We start from the raw sequence: 24,285 nt of genomic DNA on the forward strand, positions 1-24,285 counted from the left end.
CATTCGCTTTTTTAGTCTTGTTCGTCGTGTCGTCTTTCGTGTGTACGATTGCCCTCTTCCGATTCGCGCGTGTGTGTGCGGTTGCTTGGCAGCTTGAGAGCATTGTCAAGAATACGTCGTGCGTGCATTTGTGGTGATTTTATTTTGTTTTTTTTCTGGGTTTGCGTTATTTTTCGAATTATTTCATTCGCCGATGGAAAGTCCAAAGAATTGTGCAGAAGCATGCCAATAAACACAGACCACGGCAAAACACGAAGACATATACATAGATAGAGGCACAAAGATGAGTTCGTTCTATGGTCTATGCTATAGTAATAGGAGGCAATCAGTGAAGTACTAGATTGAAAGTAGTGAGCTGGATTTTTGTATGGTGAGATGATCAATTCTTCATTTCTGCAATGAAATGGTACAAACAGCGTGGGTTATATGATTTCTTGACTAATTTGATGCTATTTGAGCAAAAGTTTGGGTAACTGTGATGTTGTATTATTTATTTCTTGCAACTTCAACAACACAGTTACCCAAACTTTTGCTCAAACAGCATAAAATTGGACATGAAATCATATAACCCACGCTATTTGCTCCATTTCATTGCAGAAATGGAGAATTGATCATCTCACCATACTAAAATTCAGCTCACTACTTTCAATCTAGTACTGCACTGATTGCCTCCTATTGGCTTGTGCGCAGCTAGTTTCGTAAAAATGTTTTCCGGGAGTGCATTATTCAGCGTGGAAAGTAAACAGTGATTGTATTCTCGACTTGCTACGACATTCTTTTTCGCGAGTGCACTACTCCCGTGTAGGATGAATATCGCGACTGTCTTTGGCTCCCAATCACGCAATTATCTAATCGGAACGATCGAAAGGGTGCGATTAATGCCAAACAATCGTTTGTTTCATTGTGTTAACATCGACCCACAAAGAGTGATTATTAAGCAACTACGATGTGTGCGGTTATCCATCGCTTATGCGATGTCTAACAAAGACAAAATCTCAAATTATTGCGCAGCAATCCTGTATGTATGGGTGGAATTTCATTTTTAATGAATGTTCTTTTGGGACAATAGAATGATTGCTGTTTTCATTGATTGCTTTCAGTTGACGCCAGCAACGAAAAGTGCAGACAAAAACCTTTATAGCATCAAGATTCCAGCGCTGACAGTCCGACGGCGACACCATCCCTTATATACAATGCATCGTCTGTGCTATAGTATACTCTCGGTTGTCTACTTTCTTAAATTCTCACCTCAAGCTCACGGAAGCATGGTAGTCAAGAACCGTCAAATCGTATGAAAAAATCGCGAAAACCGTTTATTGTTAGACAAAGGAATAGTTTTCACAACAAAAACTACATAGTTTAGAGTACTCACCCGTACAAATCAACGGCAGGATATTCTCGATCGGGCGCCGGTTCAATCTTTCGTAGTCCGCGGCTGTCAACGGGCGCTTGTCCGTTTCGTTTACAAGAACTTGTGGTTTTTCCTTCGCGTGGTGGAGTTTCTGGTGCAGGATCACGTTGTACGCCTCGCGGCTCCGATAGAAACAGTAGGCGCACTGGAAGGCGCTATTGCTGTGGACGATCCGCAGATGTCGCAACAAATCGGTTCGATCCTCAGTGATGACATCACAATAGGCGCATTCCAGCCAAGTCTTCAACGGAGCTCCCGTGACGTCTGCGACTAGCTCGTGGTTATCGATGTGCTTTTCCATGGCCACTTCGGTCGTGCTGGTGAAGCAGCAACCGTCGCCCATACACTTGAAGAAGCAGAACAAACTGCGCGGTTCAAGCATGTTTTCGCAATGGGCACGACTTTTCGTTGTCGGTTTGCTGAGCCACGGTTTGAGATCGATCGGCTCTTCTGTGACACCGATCGACAATTTGTCGCCGGAAAATCGGCGAAGCTTCAGCGTCGAACGATCTTCTTCGAGCATGCTCAACGCTGCGGCAGCTGCGTCCGGCTCGAGGAGCTCATCGAAGGCGGTCCTGTCCTTGATGTGTATAACCGCCATGTGCTTAATTTCCTTGGCCAGAATGCTGGTGTCTTCGGTCGAAACCTGGGCCGTGCAGAGGTAGCAATAGCCATCCCAAACAATGCTTCCGTGCTGTTCCTCTACATGGGAATACATTTCCGGGCGTGACTCGGTAGCAAATTTGCAATCTCCAATCACGCACAGATACCAAGTTGTATCGTTGGCTTTGCTAAAGCCGACATTCGCCACGACTTGCTTGTGCTCCCATATGTCGACTTTCTCGTTTTTCAATGCAAGTGGTGCTGGCATGGGGATTTCCTGAGACGGAGATGTCGACCCAGCCAACGATCGTTTCGCCTTTTCGGCTCGTTTTGATGCTGACTTTTGCGATTGAGTGGCCTTTGGTGGTGTCTCGATGTCTTCCCATTCGTCGTCATCAGCCGACTTCTTCGTGACCTTTTCTGCGTCTATTCGGTTCATTTCGTCGATGTTCTTCTTCAGCCTGTCGGCAATCGATGGCGGCTTTGTAGGCGACGCAAAGTTACCATCGGTGAGCACTTTTAGTGACTCAATTTCATCACTTGCACTTGAAATAAAGGCGGACATATCGGTTTGACTGGGTGCGGATGCCTGTGGAGTGAGTTCCGGCATAGAGATGTCCGATTCCAGAGTATCCTGCGACTTTGATTGATCCGTCACTTCTTCGTAGTTCAAAATACTGAACCGCAACATTCCTTTCCCAGTCATATTGCGGCCATGTTCTTCTCTCAAGTGCGTATCTAGATTGGATCGCGTGAGCTGCACATAATTGCACAACCGACACATGTAACCGTAGATGTGATTCTCTTCGAACATGGCATCATTCACCACTTCCATATCGGGACCAACGCATTCATTGTCATGCGCATTGGTACTCGGAGCCAGCGATTTGACTGCACAGTTCGTACATTTGTAACGGTACTCTCCGGTATGACTGGCCAGATGGAGTTTCCAGTTGTATTTCTTCTTGCTGAGCACCTCCTGACAAAAGATGCACTTGAACGTGATGTTCTGCTCGTTCATTGAACCAGTCACAATCATGGGCTCTTTCTTGAGTTTGGTCGCTATCATATTGGGAACGCGGCTTACATATACCTCATGCAACGGATGGTATCGTACATAGTGCTGAACGATTCCAGTCATCGAGCCGGTATAGGAACACAGTGCGCAGCACTTGGATTTGTCGCTCTTGCAGTTTAAATCGCGACTCACGTTCTTCGTCAATGGTTTTGCCGCGTACGATTTCAACGGAGAGGCGGGTGTTGGTTTGGCATCAGCCTTCTTCTTGCGCCTTTGTGTAATGCCAGTTGCCCAGACGCTACGTTTCTTCTTCTTCGATTTCGGCGAAGTTGACGTTCCGCTCGATGCTATCGACGCCAAATCATCTTCGGGTTTCTTTCGTTTCTGATTAGACAGCACCTCTATTTGGGACGAATCGATCTTTTGAATTACCACATTCAAAGGTTTCAGAAGATACGTTTCTGTAAGATCGAGTTGCATACCTCTATGGAGTGTCTTTACGACTGGAGCCGGTTTAGCGGTTTTCACTGGGCCAGGTTTAGCGGTTTTCACTGGGCCAGGTTTAGCCGTTTTCTTTGGACCACGTTTAGCAGTTTCAACTGGGGTGGGCTCAGGACTTGCGACTTTCGTAAGTTTTGACACCTGCGCTGGTTTAACACTCGCAGCAGGTGACTTTCGTGCGGGGGCCCGTGCAGGCACAACTTCCCTGCGCCTAGTGCAGCTTCTGCGACCAGTTGCACTCAGCACACCATCCCTGATGTACATTTCAGCAATATCTTCATTCAGTTTGTCCAACTCAGACTTCTTGGCCTTGGGTGTTAGTTTCTTTTTCTCGCCGACTTCGTTGGTAGAACTGATTGAGGTTGACTCTGATCGTTCTCTGCTGCTTTCACCTACACTCTCCGGTTCTTCAGTCTTGGATGTCTCTGCAGAGTTTCCGTCCGACAATTTGTCATTCGGGCTGTCAATGATCTCTTGGATTTTCTTCAGTTTCTTTTCATCGAGCATGTCGCGCAACATAGCTAGCAGCTGTGCTTTGTTGTCTGAAGACTTCATCAGCCCTTCTACCATTTCCTTGTTCTCTTTCTCCTCCTTGATTTCTTTGACGGTCTCGCTCATATCATCCTCTTTCAGCACATTACTCTTATTATCCACCACGCTATCATTTTCAACGGATGACACAGTCTCGTCTGGCGCATCCTCCAGCATATCCGACTGATTATGGCTTGTATCACTAGAAATGTCGGCAACCGCTGTCGGCCCATCCTTCTTTTTGCGTCGTGTACGCTTCTTTGCAGCTGTTTCATTGGTGGTGCTTGAGACGACGTTGTCACTGCTATCCTCCCTTGCTGCAACTGCTGGCTTTTGTGATGTGGCTGACTGCTCCTTATTGTCATCTGCGCTAACCTTCGATTTGCTCTCCTTCGTTGCTACTTCGGCTTTAGCCTTGCCTGCTTCGTCTTCATCATCATCGTCTATTATAGCCTTTCGCTTACGACCCCGTTTCGGTCGCACGATTTCTTCTGCTTCCGTTTCTACCTCTGGTTTCGCCGCCGCCGGAGGTGCTTCCTTCTCAACCTTTTCCGTATTTCTGACATCGTCTTCCAGTTGCTGCGACACCGCTATTGAATTACGACGCCTAGTGATACGAGGAGGTAGAACCAGAGACGGCACCGGAGGTTGGTTCCATTTGTCGGATTCGTTATGATGAACCGCAACCGAGTTTCGCCTGCGTAGAATTCGACGAGGGGCAGGCAAAGTTGGAACCTGGAAGGTATCTTTTGGCTTTTCTTCCACTATTTCCTTTGGCGTTTCGAGAGCTTCTTTCGGTTTATCGGCACTGTCTTTCTTTGGCTCATCTTCCTTCGGTTCGCTCGTTGGATCGTGAAGAGCGGATATACTTTGATCAGACTCATTGGTAACGTTAAAGCTTGTGTCTGTATCCCAAAGGTCATCATCTTCCAGGGACTGAAGTTTGGCAGGTGGCGTATGTTTGTCTTTGGAGCTAGCCTTCGCTTGTGGTTTGTTAGCAACGGACATATTGGTGCCTACGTTGTCCCACATCTCATCATCGTCGTCCATAGTGGTGGTTTTCGATGATTCCGGTGATTTAAATTTCTTTTTGTGTTTATCTACCTGCTGAGGAGCTTCCGCGGGTTTTGCTGGCGGTTCCTTGGGCGGTTCGGGTTTTTCGACACGCTTGATCTTTGGAATTTTGAACCCTCCGATGCCAGACGAAGGTGCAGCCTTCTTTGAGAAGTCACCACTGCGATACATCTTATCGAACTGCGACAGTTGCTCACCGAAAAGGTCTTTGGACTTTGGCACGGCCTTGATCTTGTCCTTTTCCGTTTCATCGCGCTTCTTGTCCGATTTGTGTGATGATGATGACGACGGTGAAGTGAAGTCGGATTTGTGCGGTTTTGACGAGGATTTGTGATCGGTTCGATGCTTTTCCTTCATTGAAGGAGCAAAGTGGCGTTCCTTCGGTATGAATGATTTTGCGGGTTTCGCGTATGCTTTTGCTGAAACACGGCTTTTGTTGGGAACCATGCCAATCGTAATATCAGGTTCTTCTGACTGCTTCTTCTCCTTGTGTCCGGCTTTGTGTTTGTCATCTTTCTGTTCGACGGGTTTCTCCGGTGCTTCTTTGACCTTATCGGCTTCACGATTGATCTGTTTGTTCTGCTCCCGTCTTTGCTTGTCGTTTAACTCCTTCTGTCGGCGATATTCCAGATACGTAAGCGGTGCATTGAGAGGTCTGGGGATCGGCCGATCAAACCGATTAGCGGTATGTTGATGGTGATGATGAGGTTGATGCTGTGGTTGTGGTTGGATTGGATGTGGTGGTCCACCCAATGCCATATGCTTTCGCCGGGGGTCCCTTTCGGTGATCATAGGTTCAGCGGAATGGATTGTCGGTGGCATTGGTTGAGACGGTGGAGGGACAAATGTCGACATTAACGGTGGAATGGGCTGACCGTAGTGCTCAGCTGGTGGCGGTGGTGGTGGTGGCATCATCGGCGGTTGCGATGCTGGGAGAGGAGGCGGAGGCAGGAATGATGTTCCATGGAATGGTTCGTTATTGCGGTTGTTGAACTCTTGGCATATGCTTTGTCGACGAGGGGGGAATTGTCGCTGTGGCGGTAGAACTGGTTCAGGAGGTATTTCTTCGATGATGACTTGATTTGCACAAATGCTGAGTCGTCGTTTGGGCGGTTCCTTTTTGGGAAATTCAAGCGGCAAGTTGGGGTTTGGTGCAACACATTTCGGCAGTTCGTTTGGAGTAGTCGTCGGAGGTGGAGGAATTGTGTTGGTTCGGTTGAACCGAGGATCGTTAGGTTTAACGGTCGGGAAAAATGGACTCACTCCGGGAGGACCACCTTGTTCGGGAGAATGTAAATGCATGTTGCTTTCAACGGCTTTCCGCAAACGTGGATCCTTGATGTTTGCCATCGACATAGGGCCGCCAGCAGACCGACCATCGGACGGTGAGGAATATGTTGGTGAGATATCCATTCGGTCGTCTTGGAAACGCTGGTCGATTTGTGGATGCATGTCATCGCGCCGGCGATACAATGGAGGCGAATGCGCTCGAGGTGTTAGGTCGATAAGGTTACCGTTTCGGTTGGGAAAATTTCGAAACGAATTATTCACTGGATGCGGGAAGGCACCATAGTTATCATTGTCCTTTTCCCATGGGGAACCGGAAAATGGCTGATTTGGAGACACCTGTGGTGGATATGTTGGAGAATAAGGAACATTACGATTTCGCGCATTGTGTGGATCATTGGATGGCGGTGACAAATTGCGATCATTGTCCGTGAATGTCGGTCTTTGAAAATCCTTCGATAGAACTTTCAAGGTATCGTTAATAACCTTTGATAAGCTGTTATTCGCCATCCTCGAGTTAGTAGGTTCCGGTTTGTTCGTGATCAGTCTTTGAATTTCATCCAACGACAATGGAGGTTTGTTCATAGCGCTATTTTTGCTGCTCCTTGGTGGCGGATCGTCCCAATACTCTGTATCGGTATCCGGACTTAGCGGCTCCAGGTTTGGTTCAGCCGGAGTGTCCGGCTCAGCTGGCGTATCAGGTTCGGCCGGGGAGTCCGGTTCTGCCGGGGAGTCCGGTTCTGCCGGAGTGTCCGGTATAGGAGGGATATCCGGTTCAGCTGGAGTCGCCGGCTTTGCCGGAATGGTTGCTTCGGATGAAGCAGGTTTAGTGGGACTAACCGATTCCAAGCCTGGAGGCCCGTCTGAGTTATCCGAAGCATCTCGATCTTTTTCGTCGGATTCGGGTAGATCTTCGGGGTCACCAGGCGATGCAGGAGTGTCTGGTTCATTCGAAGCTTTGCTCGAAGCACCTTCAGACGCACCCTTCTTCTGCAATGGATTCTGCAAAAGTGATTATTTAATGTTGACACTTTATAAAAAAAATTAAAATACAAACCGTTTTGTAAAGCTTGATCAGCACATTTTCGCATTTCAGCAGAGACTGACAATTCAACCTAGAACAAAAAAAAATCCATAAGTTATTACCTTATTACGATTAAAAAAATCACAAGTAGTGCAACCATTTTGATGATTTGTAAATGGGCAAACATTAGTATTAAGGATAAGTACCTTTGGTTGGTAAGCAAATCATAGATAGTTATGATCTTCTGCAGCTGTTGCTCACGATTCTGGTGGGTATCGTTCTTGTAGTAGCTGATCAGCTCTTGCAGGAACGGGATGTACTTTTTAACCCGGTTCCATACCTCTTCGTACCGGACGGACCGATCTTCTTCCTCAGCCATGATTATTTATGGCACGATGCTGCCTGTAACAAAACAACAAAAAGAAATTGTACACAGTAATTAGTACACAACTGTAGCCATTGAATCTGTTAAATAATAGCACCTAGTGAAGTTCAAATGATTTAGCGCCTTTTGAGAAAATTATTTACTAAACCGCGCATTATAATATATGTACTACGAAAAATGTCAGTTTCACAACAACGCTTTTTCTCTCTACAACTCCTGAATATGTCTACCCGACGAGATTGTCGGTAGATTTTTGTCATAAATTCGTCTCTTTTCACACAGAAAAAAAAATGTTATGGATGCATTACCTGAAATCATAACTAGGTAGTTGTGTCGTAAACTTTACTGAGTTCAAAGCTAAAGTGAAGGGACACAGATGTTTAGGTAGGCGATAGCTTAATCATTTTTTAATGAAGAAGCAAATTCTTTTTAATAAAATTTTGTAAATCCTTTTTCTAAGATTTAAGCATTTTTTGATCATGCACCCTAACAAGAGTGTGGTGTATTAGCCTCTGCATGCTGTGAGATTTTGACTTATCCTTTTACTGCGAGCACTGTGTTCAAAATTCCGGTGAGATTGAACAGGACAGCACCAACACAGAGCTCGCCTTAAGGACATACTTGTTAGAATCCCAACATGGCCGCCACAATGGCCGACTTTGCCACCTACTCACGATTTCGAGGGCACAAATCTCTTCGTAAACAAAACCAGCGCACCTGATCTTCTTATTTTAGACTTATTACAAGTGAGCAAGAACAGAATAATAGAATACTTTATTGTGTGAAGCTTGCTTCTTGAGATTTGTGCGTTTGAAGTTTTGATGCACTGTTAAAGCGGGATGTTAAGAAGTTTGTCCTTAAAGTCAAAGAACAAAAGAATTTTGCCAGCATACACAGGCTAATATTTGAATCATTGAACATACCTAATGTTTCTAGGTCGTCCGACTGCGTGTGTCGCATTTATTTCACTCATTCTATTGCATAATACGAAGGCAGTTTCTGCACAAGACTGTGCATCAATGTAGGATGCACACCTTTCACCCTGTTGTATTCAATTACAAACTTGACCGCTTGTTCAATCCCAATCCCAGACTTGTCTCTAGGCTCACCAATGTCTGTTGTTACTCTATCGTTTTAAACAATTGAATTAATGGTAAATACCATTCATTTTAGCGTGTTGTAACAATATATTATGTTGTATCTCTATGATCTTTTTTTTATCAGGGTAAGTTCTGACCGAGTTCTTCGTGAGTAATTCTCCTGCAGACCTTCTGCTATGCCCGGGGGTTCTGAAAAATCATCTTCATTAAACACGAAATGTTTACCATTCCAATCAACATCGATGTTTCTCAATTCTGATCTCTATAGTCTCTTCTTCTTGCTAGAAATTTTACAACGCTTCAACTCGAGTGTTGGTTTTTGATTCTCCTCCTCGAGCTCCTTCAATCGATTCCACTCATCATCCAGTTTTTGAAGCTCTTTTAAGGACAAGCGTAATGAAATCCCGCTTCAACAGTACATCAGAACTTAAATCGCACAAATCTCTTGAAGCAAGTTTCAAACAACAGTGCATTTTATTATTCTGTTCTTACTCACGTGTAATAAGCCTCAAATATGGAACTCAGGTGCGCTGGTTTTGTTTACGAAGAGATTTGTGCCCTCGAAATCGTGAGTAGGTGTCAAAGTCGGCCATTGTGGCGGCCATTTTGGGATTCTAACAAGTCTGTCCTTAAAGCCCGAGATCGCGTCGACTCCATCGAAGACTTACTGTCGTTTTTCCTCTTTATCAAGAAACGCTCTTTGTATTCTTGTTTTGGAAAGAATTGGAACGGTTCGTACTGTTATAAAAACGAGCTCTTTCTTCAGTCAAAGCACTTAACAACTTCTCATGATCATCTTTATTTTATTATTTTTCAATTGCGTGCTCTACTCCTGCATCTTTCTGATTACAGCTGATCTTCTGGAGTCTTCTATCTCATTATATAGCACTATCTAGCTTCTCTAGTGACTGTCGACCGGAATGTTCTAATACTATCGGAGAAATAGCGGTGCTGCCTGGTACGCTCAACGAATCTGTAAGTCAGTTTTGTTGATGATGAGGTGTTAAAAAATACGGTGTGTAAATATTACATATCTTACTATTGTAATAATCTGTTGCCAGCCATCTTAGCAAACTACAGTAGAATGACTTGACGTAATACGAGACCTCACGAAGCGCTCACGATGAAGGCGACTTCTCTTACCAAAGCACAAACATCGTACACAGCACTGACAACTTCATCAAGTCATTGATGCTTGCTAGGAGAAGAATCATATGTTTCGTCCATTGCGACCCTTTTATATCTTTCCTCTCCCTTCTGTCGCACTGTTTTCCTATTGACCAATCCAAATTCCTGTGTGGTAGTGGTTTGTGTTCAGATTCACCGTGCAATTCTATCTGTAAGAACTTTGTAAACATCTTTTGTTCTCACGTATATGGATAGGTTTGCAGTAGGTTTCGTGAGACTTTTTTGGACAACTCAATACCTAATACACGTACTGTCTCACTTTTCGCCCACCTTCCCCCGCCTTCACGCAGATTATGTCTGTCACTATAGTATACCCTGTTGATGTTGTGTATAATTCCATGATCTGTGGGACTTTCTATGCGTTCTACACCGCGCTGAAGGTGCTTTCTCTTTAGGTTATAGCTAACGCAATACAGTATTGCATACTCAGCCGCTGGATTCCAAAACAGACGCTGTTTGAGCCGCACCTCTTTGGTGAACAGCACCAATTCAATCCAGCTTAAGTCAGAAGATACTCGGGCTGCACAGAAATTTTAGTTGTATTGGGCAAAAAATGATTGTGCATAGAATAAAACAAATCCATTTGCATATCAAAAGAGCCAATGTACAGGTTTACTTGATTATACTTAAAATTCTTTGCTAACATTGCCGGCGCTGTAGAAAGTTAGAATCTCAAAATCTATGCGAGATAAACAACTTCGGAAGTGGTAAAATCGAGTCGCATCCGGATGTGCTTTAGAGCGCCCGACTTCCGAAGTTAGGTAAGCGCGATGATACTTTTCAAACTCCATTGAGTTTGTCAGCATGTTCTGGGGCGGTGCATTTTGAGCCTTTTTATTGCTAGTCATTGCTTATTACGGTTTGGTGGAATGCATTTTGAGCCTTTTTTATTGCTAGTCATTGCTCCTCAGAAAATAGCTAAATTCGGTTTCACATTTATTCACCGATGAGTTTCTGTCAAGCCACCTCTATGTTTGATTTGAGATAAGTCAGCATTATTAGCCGCGCCAATAGACAAAGATAGATGAACATGTTCTCAATAGTTCTACTTTCATGAATTTGTTTCGGAATGTTTCATGAAATTAGTTTCGAATTTGCTTTTGTTAAAACTAGATTCAATAATGCAACACAGATTGGACACGATTTTCAAAAACAAATTAACCAAATAATCCATTAATAATCAAAGTTTACATAGTTTTTATGTTCGTAAATCAAAAGCAGTTTACAAGATACTTATGTAAGCTGTTTGATGTTGAAGTTTTGATATATGAAGACCACCGTCATAATAACCTTAGTCCATGTTAAAATAGAGCTTGTTGGCACTACACAGAAAAAAATGTTGTGTAATATTACATCTGAACTGCTGCAACCCGATCAATACGTCGGCTGCATAAATATTACACAGGACGATGTACACATAAGAACAAAAGATTTTACATCAAAACAATGTAATCGTACATAGGAATCGTGATTACATCGATTATTTAGTACATCGGAATGAATTACATCGGGCGGGTTGCATTTATTTTTTGCTGTGTAGCAACAATTTGGAGTCTACTTGGAATCAAAAAGCTTAATAGTTAATAGTGTACTGTAGATGATCTTTAGATTTTTTTTTTCGGAAGCTAACGATCACTCGTTTCTCTGGTGGCACGAATGAGAACCCTATGAAAAGAGTGACTCCGCCAAAATTTGCCAAGGCGCAGCATAGGCAAAGGCAAAGTGCACTTTTTTCTTATCAAATTCTGCATTGTAGAGAATCAAACTTTTTGGAAAGAAAATTGAATTCTCTTTCAGGAGCGCTAAGATCCGGTAGGTACTTACGAACAATTTATGTGATTAAATTGAAGAGCTCTTGCTATGCCTCCGGCGGGAAATCTTCCGGATCTTTTGCTTGCTGGCCAATCCGAAGTCCGTCGGCATGGGCATCGAGAATGATGATATTAAAAGCCATTGCAAATGGAAAATAGCAACTTCTAGAGCGAAAAATGAACTTCTAATGTGAACATACGATTTTCTCCTCATCTCATCAAACGGCTCTAGAATTGAGGGTTATCCGAATAATCATATCAACTGAGATGCCCATAATTCATACGCTAGATATTTGCAGCCAAATGTTGCATTCCAATCTAATTTTTAATAGATTTTCTTAGACCTACCAATATCCCAAGAAAGCTCATAGTTTGAAAGTGCTCCCAAAATACTATATGAGAGGCAGGCTCTACTTCATTCAGAGCGACACTTCAAGAAGAAGAGCACCATTCTGTAATTAATAATAACAACAGACATATTTTCCGTTTATTCGCATCGAAATAAATTTGAAATCAGTTGGTATTTTCAATTCCAACTTTGGAAAAAAATCACAAGAGAAAACAATCGAAACCAGAACAGATCAAATAAAAAAAAAACTTTACATTACCACTGGCATTACCATGACCTTTTTCGAGCGCTGTGAATTAAAAGGAATACTTACGGACTTTATAAATAGCCTAAAATCAATGAATCAAAGAAAATCTATGATTGTACTTAAATGACTTTTGATGTTGTTCAATTTGCCGATCATTCTGAACAAAGCTCTTAGTAAAAAAGGAACTCCCAATAAAGCTTGGAATTGATTTATCGTCGTATTACTTTTTATTACAACTTCCTCAATATTAAGCAAGTTGCTGCTCCCAAATAGTGCTCAAGTAAAATTTCCCCTTTTCCGCAAGTAATTTTGACAACCTAACTTTTCTTCACGGAATAATAGAGCTTTTTCTGCGTTTATTGTGTTGGTACATGTAGACTCAACGTGAAATAGTTAGCTTGGAGACGAGTCCCTCTGCACACTTAAATGGGCGAACTATATTTAGAGCGCCGCTATAAAAAAAAGTGTCGCTGCTATATCATCGCTGATAGTCTAAAAATGATTTTGATTTTGTTTGGCAACTTCCAAGGCAACCAGACATTTGTTTTCATTTTGCAGGGAATATGCACATTGTTGCCTAGTTTTTCACGTCAATGCAAATGTCAAATGTATATCTCGGTTTGCCACAGGGATGTGTTTAGCACACTGTTTCAAACCTTGCCGCATCTCTTGCCTTATATGTAGACACCGTATGTTTTAGCTACGATATTTCAAAACCAACAAAATTGGGTTTTGCATGTTCCATACTTCGCATACGAAAGTATTTTAGCCCTACAATACTGATAAAAAAATAATTAAAAGTAGCGTTCGATTGCGTTAACGATGACATATGCATCACATAACTTTGAAAAACAATTGGCTTTTTTGACGATGTTGAGATAATTCCGTATTCTGAATCTACATGCCAAATTGGGCCGAATTCCAAATTTTCATGAATTTTGGTGCCCGGGAACCTATTTAAAAATCAATTTTAAGTTTGTATGGGATCGATTTGATGAATCACCCCTCGTTGGATTTTGTACTGGGCGGAGCTGTCATACAGTTGCCCAACTGTCAAAAGGTGATTTGAAAAAAATCTCTTTGAAATTAATTTTAGGTATTGAAAATCTGAAAAAAAATATAGTGGCTCAAAAAAAGGTGCTCTATCATTTCAATATATAAAATCACTGAATTTTTCTTAATTTAAAAACCCAATTGACATCAAAACGATCAATCACTCTATCAAGAGTTGGCGTTTTTCTTTGAAAAAAAGCTTGTGTTACACAAAAAAGTCAAACACCTACAAGAGTTGGGTAGAAGTTCAAATCCTTGCACTCGAAAGCTTCCCCAAAAATACGTTTGCTTTCATTGTTCGCGATCACTTCAATATTTCGAACTGCCTTTCTCTAACAAGCACCATTTTGTATTCGTATATGGTGTGTGCGTGACGCGACGACACTGTATGCACAAGGCTGCACACATGGACAAATTCTGGTTAAATGCTAATAAAAAAGCAGGTTACCCATACATCTTTCATATTGCCCGGCATTGCAGCTTACCACAGCAAAATACAAAAACAATTATCAAAATCTTAGGTGAACAATGCTGCAATGTAACACAATTGAATATTTAGAAAATCGTCCACTTCAATTCAAATATCACCCACTATCACCCATCAATATTTGCGAAGCACTATTTAAAAACCATTTCACTCTATGTACTACACAAATAAAGTGATATAGACGGAATTACAAAGTCAAAAAATTATATTCCTCTCGTCATCATCCAGATCAGGAAGCTCATATTACTATTAAGTTATGAAAATAGAACGATAAGAAAGTATTTTAAACACACTTTGAAAAATAACTTCATCAAAAGAGCGAAACAAGAAACGGAATGTTACACTGCGTAGTTTTCAATCCTCATGAATGTTCACAAGTGAACATTATTCAAAAACTGTACACGATCCTTTCACTTAAGAAGCCTATTTGTGCAAAAAGCTTTCATTTCAAACCAATCATTACCCGAAAACCATAAAAGATGTCAGATGAAATAAAAAATATTTTCACTATTCTTCCTATGCGCTGATTATTTGCTGAACTGTACTTCGCTGCGGTCACTTACAAAATGGTGACGAAGACTATTTTTCACTATTGGAAGCACTTTGATCGATTTTCACTTCTCACTCTTAATCGATTTTATTGTGACGTCTCTCACTTTGTTCGTTTTCCTCTCTTGCCACCACCCGAGCCGAACCGAGTGTAAAAATCGACGTACAGTCTACCTGTGTTTATGCTTTTGGCGCATCCGCCGCTTGCCAATCAACGAACAACAGCAGCCATCGCTTTCTTGGATCACAACGCTACGGATTCCCACACACGGTAGCCCTAACTAAACTGCAATTTGCCGTCAATCGCTTACCACCATACTACCACTTCGATGATACAGCTCTCAACACCTCACACAGTACTTTGGCATTAGGAAACAATGCTGAATTCACTTCGCAAAGATAATAAAGTTCGGAATTTTGGCTATTACAAAATTTTATTGTCTACAACTGGAGCAAACTTCCGTCGTCGCCACTGAACGGGATGCACTCTCTCAGCGTACTGTTTGACAAGCAGGAGTGTAAAATCGACCATCACCCGGTGAGAGTGTTCGGCGGCAAACGCCGTCGATGAAAACATGTTTGTGTGGTGTCCGACACAGGGGGTGCGCAAATCGCCAAAGATGCAAGTGGCTGCGTACTTATCATACATTAAAAAGAAGTGCAAGTTCAAGCATGACTTTCTTAATGATGGCAGTGTAAAATGATTTATTAAAATTTTAGTTTTGAAGATAAAACATTAACCTTCCGTAACTCGCGCGGTTGACAACCTGCGTCAGCACACGCCAATGCTGAGTAAAAAAGCAAGATTTTTTCAACGTGTTTTACAAAATACAACAGCGCGATCGCTCGAGGGTTAAAGATTTAGCAACACAGTTGATTCATATTGGGGGGATTCACAGTTAGATTAAATAACTGCGTAAGCCATCTGAACTATGTTTCATAACAGGAGCCGTCCACAAATTAGGTAACGCTACAGGGCGAGGTTGGGAGTATGGCCGTGCGTTACAGCCCTTATACAAATTTTAGTGTTTTCATACAAAAAAACGTTAGATAGTAAGGAGGGGGGCTTGAGTGCAACCTACTCATACTAAACGATCGAAAAATGAGGTCATTGAGTAGGTTAGTAGAAATTAGTCTATGGTGGTACCCAAGTAACCACGAAGCCGTATATAAGCGCATCAATTTTACTATATATGGATATTTAAAATTGTGAATATAGATAATGCTGCATTACTTTAAACACCTCATTGAAGCAATATTTAAGTCGAAAAGGGCCCCACTAAAATCAAATTAGTGCCACATATTGCAGCACGTTGACAACTATTGCTAAAGTAACATAAATTCTTGTGCTGTACATTTGCATTTACACATGCTTAATACGTGCAACACGAAAAACCAAAACAAAAATCTATTTTTATCATCGCTTCATTATCGATGGTACTAATGCCCCCACACATGAATGTTTTAACCATTATTTTTTTTATTTGTCGCCGGGTCGGAAGTCGAGCCAGAAGTGTTAAAGACCGCTAGATGAGTTCCATAAGCGCTGGCGCCTTGGATCGTTTCTGCTGCAGTGATAACAACAGATATTAAATTTTCATTAACTACAAAGAGACTGTTCTTCTGCCTCAATCATTGCAGTAGAGGGAAAAACGACTATGCCATATGTAATAGAATCCCTTTAATCACATTTTGATAGTCACTGATAAATACATAATGCATTTTAGAATATATTTAATCAATATAAGGAAATTAAAACACCCTTCGCACACTGCTCACATGCTAACTGTGGTTTCCGTTATTATTGGCATGCGATAGCAGCCAACAGAAAAAAAGGTAATCTCTAAAAAGGTTTTGCTGAAAAAAGTTGTAGATCGGTGGTTCAAACGGGGATTAAGTTGGTCGGGAGTCGAACCAGAAGTGTTGATGACTGCTAGAGTAAAGTTGTTCACTCTTCTTGATTATATTTGTTTACCATTAGAGTCAAGCTTATATAATTGTATTGTTAGAGCAACCTTTGCTACTTTTTACATAGCATTCATTCAGTTTTTGCAGTGTTGAATTATTGAATTATCGTATATCAGCTTTTAATGCACCCTAATGTAAAGAAAAATGTAATGCATCATTACATTGATAATGCCAATCTAGAAGACTATTGCATGACAAGTGTAAAATTACTGTATTTCGCATTACGAAGGTTGATATTCAGTCTAATTCTTGCTTATGGTTACTCGGGCACTCACACTTTTACGCCGTAAATACTTATTAGAGATAGAATACGGCTTCCTGGGTGATAATAGGGTCCTAAAATTAAAAACGAAATCTCGCTTATATTGAATAATACGATCAAGCATGCTATTCTAATCGGAATTCACTTCACTCGAACTTGAAAAACAAAGGAATAATGAGAAAATTCAAAATAAGTAAAATGATAAATAGTTCTACTTTGACACTTGAGGTCAACCTTGTGTGACGGAGCTCGACATTTTTCGCACTGGGAATTCAAAAATGTTCCTATCTGACATACATGGTGAAAAAAAACACTTAAACTGTTTGTTATAAGCTAGGGACGAGACAAAAGACTAAAAAAATTAAAATTATACATTTTCAACTACGGTTAGTAAAAACGTCAAAAAATGAGTAAATATGTACTCTTGTATCATATATTGTGGTTTAAAATAGAATCCAGATAGGACTTTAGGAGCCTATTGTAGCAAAAACTCTTATCTACAAGTTTGCCGAACACCACTTCGTAATATTAGGATTCTCAACTGAGTTATAGACAAATGAGTCAGATGATTGCTAGGTGATCGTGAACATCCTTTGTTATCTGTTGATGTGATTATTGCTAATTTAGAGAAAACTTCCCGTTTTACGGTAGAACGAAAAGCTACCGCAGCTGTCAGACTACTGATTTTCACTGAGGTATCATCGATCTACCCTAGCGAGCCTTAGCGATGCCTTGGATAGCCTTGGATACGACGCCGATGATCATTGTTTGTTGTTGTTTTCAGTTCAATTCACCTTGCAAGCATGCTTTGATTTGGCCTTCATTTTCAATGATAGGATGACTTTCAAGCCTGCGGTAGGACTTTGACAGCTGCGGTAGAACTCGGCGGCTACCGCAGAGTGGACATTTTTCTAAAAATCCGCAATATAAGTAAGACATTTTCTCACCCAATAAGCAGAACCAACTGAACTACAGTTTCTTATAAGCTAAAGTTTGTTTAAGAGTGGTTTGTTCCACTCTTGTAAAAATATTTGCTAGGCAGTATGTGGTGCAGGAATGTACCGCAGTGGAAAATAAAAATTTCTCCATTCGATGATGCCTCCAGTAATTCATCCAGAATTAATTCAGGAATTCACCCATGAGTTCCTGATAGAGTTCCTCATTAAACCCGGATAAAAACTAACCATTTATCTACGAAGCTTACAACGTAGAAAGATATGCTTGGTAGAAGAAATGAGTGCTTCGTATTCTACGAATAAAAAAAAAATCGTTACGTATTCGTTATCAAACAAAAAAAATCATGGTTTCACCTTAAACCTTTCGTGAGTCATCCTGGAGTTCTTTAAGGTGAGATCTATCCAAGGATCCTCCTGTCTTCTATGATTCCTCCATAAATTGTTACTGGGTTTTAGATCTGCTGGAATTTCTCTAGGAATGCCTGCTTCTTCTTCTTCTTTATGGCTCTACGTCCCCACTGGGACTTGGACAGCCACGCTTCAACTTAGTGTTCTTTGAGCACTTCCACAGTTATTAATTGAAGGGCTTTCTTTGCCTGCCATTACATGAATTTGTACATTGTGAGGCAAGTAAGGACTGTTCAATTTATAAAACGGACAACTTGTTTGTGCGATATCTTTTTTATTTTTCATTAAAATCATTATCAGTTTTTTGCATAACTTTCTATAGCTATTCTCAAATGTAGGAAAAATGTAACATTAAGCAAACTGTTTTTTATTGTGTAACTGAAGCGATTTTCGTAAAACATCAATAAAAACCCATTTCTCAAAATTCGACATAACTTTCCACATACTTAACATGCACATTTTCATGAAGTTTTAAATGAATTGGAAGCTTATACTATTCTACTAAAGGTAAAGCTCAATAGTTGATCAGTAATAACGCACCAAGCAGTCTCCAGCTTGATATAGTGAGTTGCCTTGTTTTCATAGAAATTTTTAAAAAATGTTTATTTAAGTCCTGTGTTGCAATAGCATCACTGATTCGGCTAAAAATTTGTCCAGAGTAGAAGAATATTGCTCTCTGAATGATACAGAAGAAAAATTTACTTTTAGTTGTATTTTTCATCAAAAATTTAATTCATAAAGATGGTCGTATTAAAAAATTTCATACTTTTTGCTCCATTGATGCAGATTTTCGACTCTAGCGAATCTTGTTATTATTTATTTTCAACAAAGTTGGTCCTATGTTATTGTACACCTTATTTAATAATAATCGGTTGCAAAGTTTTTATTTCCAACATCATTGTTATGCAAAATTTGCATTGGGTTGCATGGTTATTTGGAAGAACTTTCAGAGAACGAAACTGTTTTGATTACTGTGTCTGTAATGGCGCATAGTAATCAAACCAGCAATGCTATTAAGACGCAGTTTTCTGCATTTGAAACCACATTATTCCCACTTTCGACTGGATGCATAAAAAAATTGATTATTCAATATTTTCATGCCGTTTTTGATTTACAATTGAATTTTATTCAAAAAATCGAATCTCACTTGAGACTTTAATATCTCAACACTTAATTTTCCAATTGAGTTCAAATTTTGCCAGAATGTTTATAACTCATGCTGCTGCAGCATGGTACATACTTTTCTGGTATTAAAAACGATATACCATATGTGAACAGTATTTTTATATACATTTTCAATTTTCAGCAATCGAAAAATTCACCTCATTTAACACCTGGCCGATTTTCTATAAAATAAAACTATTTTTATTCGATTCAAAAATGATGACTATAATGGAAGATGACGTACTGAACAACGAAACAAGGGTGTTAAATTTGAACTACGCGTCTCCTTTTTATAGTCTTGTAAAGTTGTCCGTTTTATAAATTGAACAGTCCTTACAATGATACACTATGCCCAGGGAGTCGAGAAAATTTCCTCGACTGGGACGGGAATCGAACCCGCTGTCTCCGGTTTGGTGATCCATAGCCTTAACCACTAGGCTAACTGGAGACCTGGAATGCCTGCTGTAACTGCTCAAAAAGTTCTTGATGATTCCTCCAGGAATTTTCCCTGTGGTTTCTCTATGGATTTCTGTAGGATTCTCCAAAGAAATTTGGTTTCCAAAGATTTTTTTCCAAGGATTCCTTAGAAATTTCCTTCTTCCATAAAATCTTAAAATAATTTCTCCACAAATACCGGATAAAATTCCACCAGGAATTTCATCGAATAGTCCTGATTAGATTTTTCCACGCAGGAGTTCGTGTATGTTTCCAAGAATTTTTCGAAGGATTTTTTAAATAATTACTTCAGTAATTCTCTCTGAGTTTTTTCCATGGATTCTCACTGTGGCCTCTCTAGAAATGCCAACTACAGAAATCCCTCTTGTGATTATTCCATGAATTTCTTTGGGAATTTTACCAGGAATAACTGAATTTCTCCAGGCATTTCTCCCGAAGTTTTATCATTTATCCAGGAATTGCTGTAGGAATTCCTTCAAGAGTTCTTCGGGAGATTTCTTCAGGGAATCGTCCAGTGATTTCTCAAGAAGCTTCTACAGGTGTTTATCAGATAATTTATCTAGTGATTTCTCAGAAGCAATCTGGAAGCATCCCAGAAGAAATTTTGTAATATCTCTGAAGGATTCTGGAAGCATACCTTAAGATTTCTGGAACCTTGGTATAAGAAATTTCAAAACATAGCAGAAGTATTCTGAAAGCATACCGTAAAGAATCTGGAAAAAAACATAAGGAATCAGGAAATATTTCAGAAGAATTTAGAAAGCAATCCAGAAGAATTCTGGAAGCATCCTTGAGGGAATATAGGGTATTAGCTCCCTTATTAAGCATGTGGCTCCCATTTTCATCCTACGAAAAACAAAGGATTGAAGCACTGTTTGTTTTGTTTCTTATTTTTGTATTTTTTGTTAGAAGTGAGCACGCATGAAAACAAAAAGAACGGAATCAATCGGTGCCGTAATCGCTTGTTTTCAAATAGGATGAAATTGGGAGCATGAGATTACTGATGGCACACAAACCCTAGTTATGGCCAATTTGAATGCTTCAATTCTATAAATATATTTATCTATGCGAATTTATTTATTGCTTGTTGTATGTGCAGGGCCGGATCTAAGGGGGGGCAGGGCCCCGGGCCCCCACATTTTAAGGGCCCCCACAAAAACCATTTTTGGTGCAAGTACTGCTCAAAAACAAAGAAAAACTGTATTGGTCATCACATTTGTACCTTCGAAGGGCCTCCACAACTGCTCGGGCCCCGGGCCCCCATAATCCTTAATCCGGGCCTGTGTATGTGTATGTTATGTAAAATGACTATTAAGGTAAGTCTTCCAAATTTTTCTGGGGAATTTCTCCAGGAGTTTCTCGGGAATCCCTTCAGCAGTTCCTTGGAAATTCCTCCAGGAGCTTCTCGAAAAATCGTGCAGGAGTTTTTTGCGATTTTTTCCTAGGGTTGATCGAGAATTGCAGGAATACCTAAAATCAGTCTTGTGCACCATCACCATCTTGACACAAAAAAAAGCCGCAACATCTACATTTACCTTCTTCTCCCAACAGCCGACCAACTTTTTGTAACTAAAAAACACATTCGCGACGAACGCACTGTACGGGTATTACCCAGCGCAACAAACACAAATAAAGCACGTCAAATGAATATAAATGTAAGGCCTAGAACGAAAAATCATCTCTAGGCGATGCTTCTCGTTTCATCGCTTGATTCAAGCCCAAGGGACGATCGCTGCTGTTGGATGTACTGTCTACCCCCACTTTTTACACTTTTTAATTTGACCTGCTCTTAATCTGCACATCGTTCAAACTAAAAATAGTTCAAACGTTATTCTGCTCATCGAACGTGGTGAAACGGAACGCAGAATCAAAACTAAAACAGCAAAAAGGGTTAGCACCAGTGTGTTTTTCGATGTCCACGGGATTACTAGAATTTTAATTTAAAAAATGAACCCCGTTGGTTTGCATGAGATGTCGATCAAACCAACGGGGGTAGACGGTAGTCGAATCTGTCTCGAACGAGGGTTAGCGCTTGAGTTTGTTGGGCTCGAGTCGATCGATTTTGTTCAGATGGACTGCGTTTGTCTTTTGTAGTGATGGTTTGAGTGAGTGTCATTTAACATTAACCATCCTGAACATGCACAACTCTGCCTACAATTCCTCAAAGAGATTCCGGATTTTTTTTAGGACTTCATAGGAAATTTATTCAGGATTTCATTAAGTTTCATTCAATTGGGTTCTTCAGGGGTATTCGGATTTTTTTTATAATCGGATTCTCCACCCAAAAATTAGTCGAAATCCAAAATTTCATATTTTTCGGAGTACGGAAACTATTTTAAAATTGAATTTATAGTTTGTATGGGATTTTTTTTTGTTCGGATCGAACTGTCATTTTATCGATTGAACTGTCATTCTATCCACGAAAATTAAAAATGGTTTGTTGTTTTAACCATCAAAACAAAGCTATTGGAATCCAATAAAATCACGTTATACTCAATAAAATAAGCTCTATCGATTAGGCTATAGAAAATAGTATTGTGGATTTACCGGCTACTTGTATTCTACCGGTTACTTAAGTAGCCGTTACAAAGTAGCCGTTTTCATATAAAAATCAACTCGATTGTCAAAAAATGAATGTCGCTGAGTAGCTAATGGTAACGAGGAATAGCGCATACAATAAAAATGTTTAAAATCATTTTTAAGTTACTCTTTTTATAAAACGGCTACTTTGGAGCTTATACTGAAGCGACCGGTAGAATACAAATAACCGGTAAATCCACAATAATATTTTATTCACTAAACAACCCAATTGCGTTCTACCAATACAAGCGAATTTTGACACCACAGCGGGGTCGACTCTCAAAAACTTCTACACTCAGCCAAATAACCTTAAGATTTCCATAAGGCCCAACTTATGAAACGGCCTTGAAATAATGCATAATGATTCGGATGAATTTCATAAGGTCACTCTATGACGTAAAATCGTCTTACAGCTTGGCTTCTATTCATGTTTAGCGACATGGTTTTCTCAAGCGTCGGTAGCCGTGTGGATAAAACACGGGCTCGGTGATCCCGACGTTCATGGATCGAATCCAGTCTGCATCATTTTAAGATTTTTTTGTTCTTTTCATAAGTCTATCTTATGAAATTTGTCATAGCAAGCACGATCAATTTTCATAAGGTATTCTTATGTCATCCATAAGAATTAGTTATAGCAAATTTTCATAAGGTATTTCGATGAATTTTGCTAGTTTTTTTCGCTGAGTGTACCATTTACGTTTCGCACTTAGACTGAGTGTGCACTGTGCAGTCCAGTAGTGAACTAAATGCGCAATACGTAAAATGACACATTCATGAACATCAAGCAACCGGAAGTTCACTGGACGTTCACCGAATCTCGCCGGATGCAAGACGCAGGCAGTGATTTATGTCAACACGACCCGCAGCTACCGGTTTCACATCTTGCTGTTCGTTAGTGTGGGACGTTATCAAGGACAAGTACATGCCACTGCCGTGTACAGTGCTGATTCGCTCGTTTAGTGCCCGTTAGATGGGGTGTCTCGATGGTTGGATGTTCACTGGTTGGGGCAAACCCCAACTAAAAAGCACTGTCAAAATAGATGTCAAAACGAGTTTGACGTCTGAACGACGTCGCATCGCAACTCCTATATTTCGATCAGGTGTCAGTTGCTCCAACGAACGGACACGATTAGCTAATCGGGGCGCAGTCGTGACCCAACCCAGGATATATTGAAATAGGGTATAAACAGAGAAGAGAAGGGCATCTTAGAACAAATCGACCACACGAAAACTGATAAATTTTTGACGTCGAAAATCGACCCGATTTATGTTGTTTCTGCTCATTTCGTTTCCATCGTGTCTAAACGTCAAAACAACTGCATGACTCAAAGTATGTTGATTACTTTCAGGTATAACCAAAATTAATGAATAAATGACGTCATATCGATGATTTATTCTTTTATTTTTTGATAATTTGTTTCATTGAGATCATATCAATTGTTGTTTCGACCACTATGGCAATAATATGGCAGACGTACCAACGATGTCTTTAATTCTTAATTACCATACGCATATTCCCCGCATTTTTGTATCGCGTACCCTTTTTACGATTTTAATTAATAAGCAACGTTGACTGTGTCCCCGAAATACATTCTAATTGAACACAATCTTTTGTGCGAATCAATTTTTGAGTTGGTATACCTGCTTCCAAAATACTTTGCTATATCGTGTCAACACGGTTGAAATTTTCCGTGTAAAAAGTTTGGTTTCAACCGCTAGGTGTCACGACCAACAGCATGAAATTTTAATCAATTTCTGACTCGGGAGAGGACCTTCTCTTCTCTGGTATAATGATAGTATGGTCGTGTGCGTGATCGGCGGCTGGTGAATTTTACCGTTTTTCGGTGAACTTTCTAAGTTTCTTATTATTTTT

General features: G+C 40.5%; 1 protein-coding gene across 4 annotated transcripts in view; it reads right to left on the reverse strand.

Annotated features, from left to right (window-relative positions):
• Positions 1-24,285, reverse strand: part of LOC109399646 (uncharacterized) — a 29,659-nt gene that overhangs the window by 3,896 nt on the left and 1,478 nt on the right. For 2 of the 4 annotated variants that reach the window (XM_062859365.1, XM_062859362.1), the window contains exons 1-4: positions 14,930-15,136; positions 7,656-7,851; positions 7,483-7,540; positions 1,373-7,427 (exon numbers count right to left, since the gene is read on the reverse strand). In XM_062859365.1, the coding sequence (XP_062715349.1) occupies positions 1,373-7,427; positions 7,483-7,540; positions 7,656-7,828 (6,286 nt within the window). In that variant the 5' untranslated portion in view covers positions 7,829-7,851; positions 14,930-15,136. The other 2 variants (XM_062859363.1, XM_062859364.1) reach the window with 2 other exon arrangements.

The sequence above is a fragment of the Aedes albopictus genome, chromosome 3 (genome assembly GCF_035046485.1).
Source record: "Aedes albopictus strain Foshan chromosome 3, AalbF5, whole genome shotgun sequence".
Classification (NCBI taxonomy): Eukaryota; Metazoa; Arthropoda; class Insecta; order Diptera; family Culicidae; genus Aedes; species Aedes albopictus.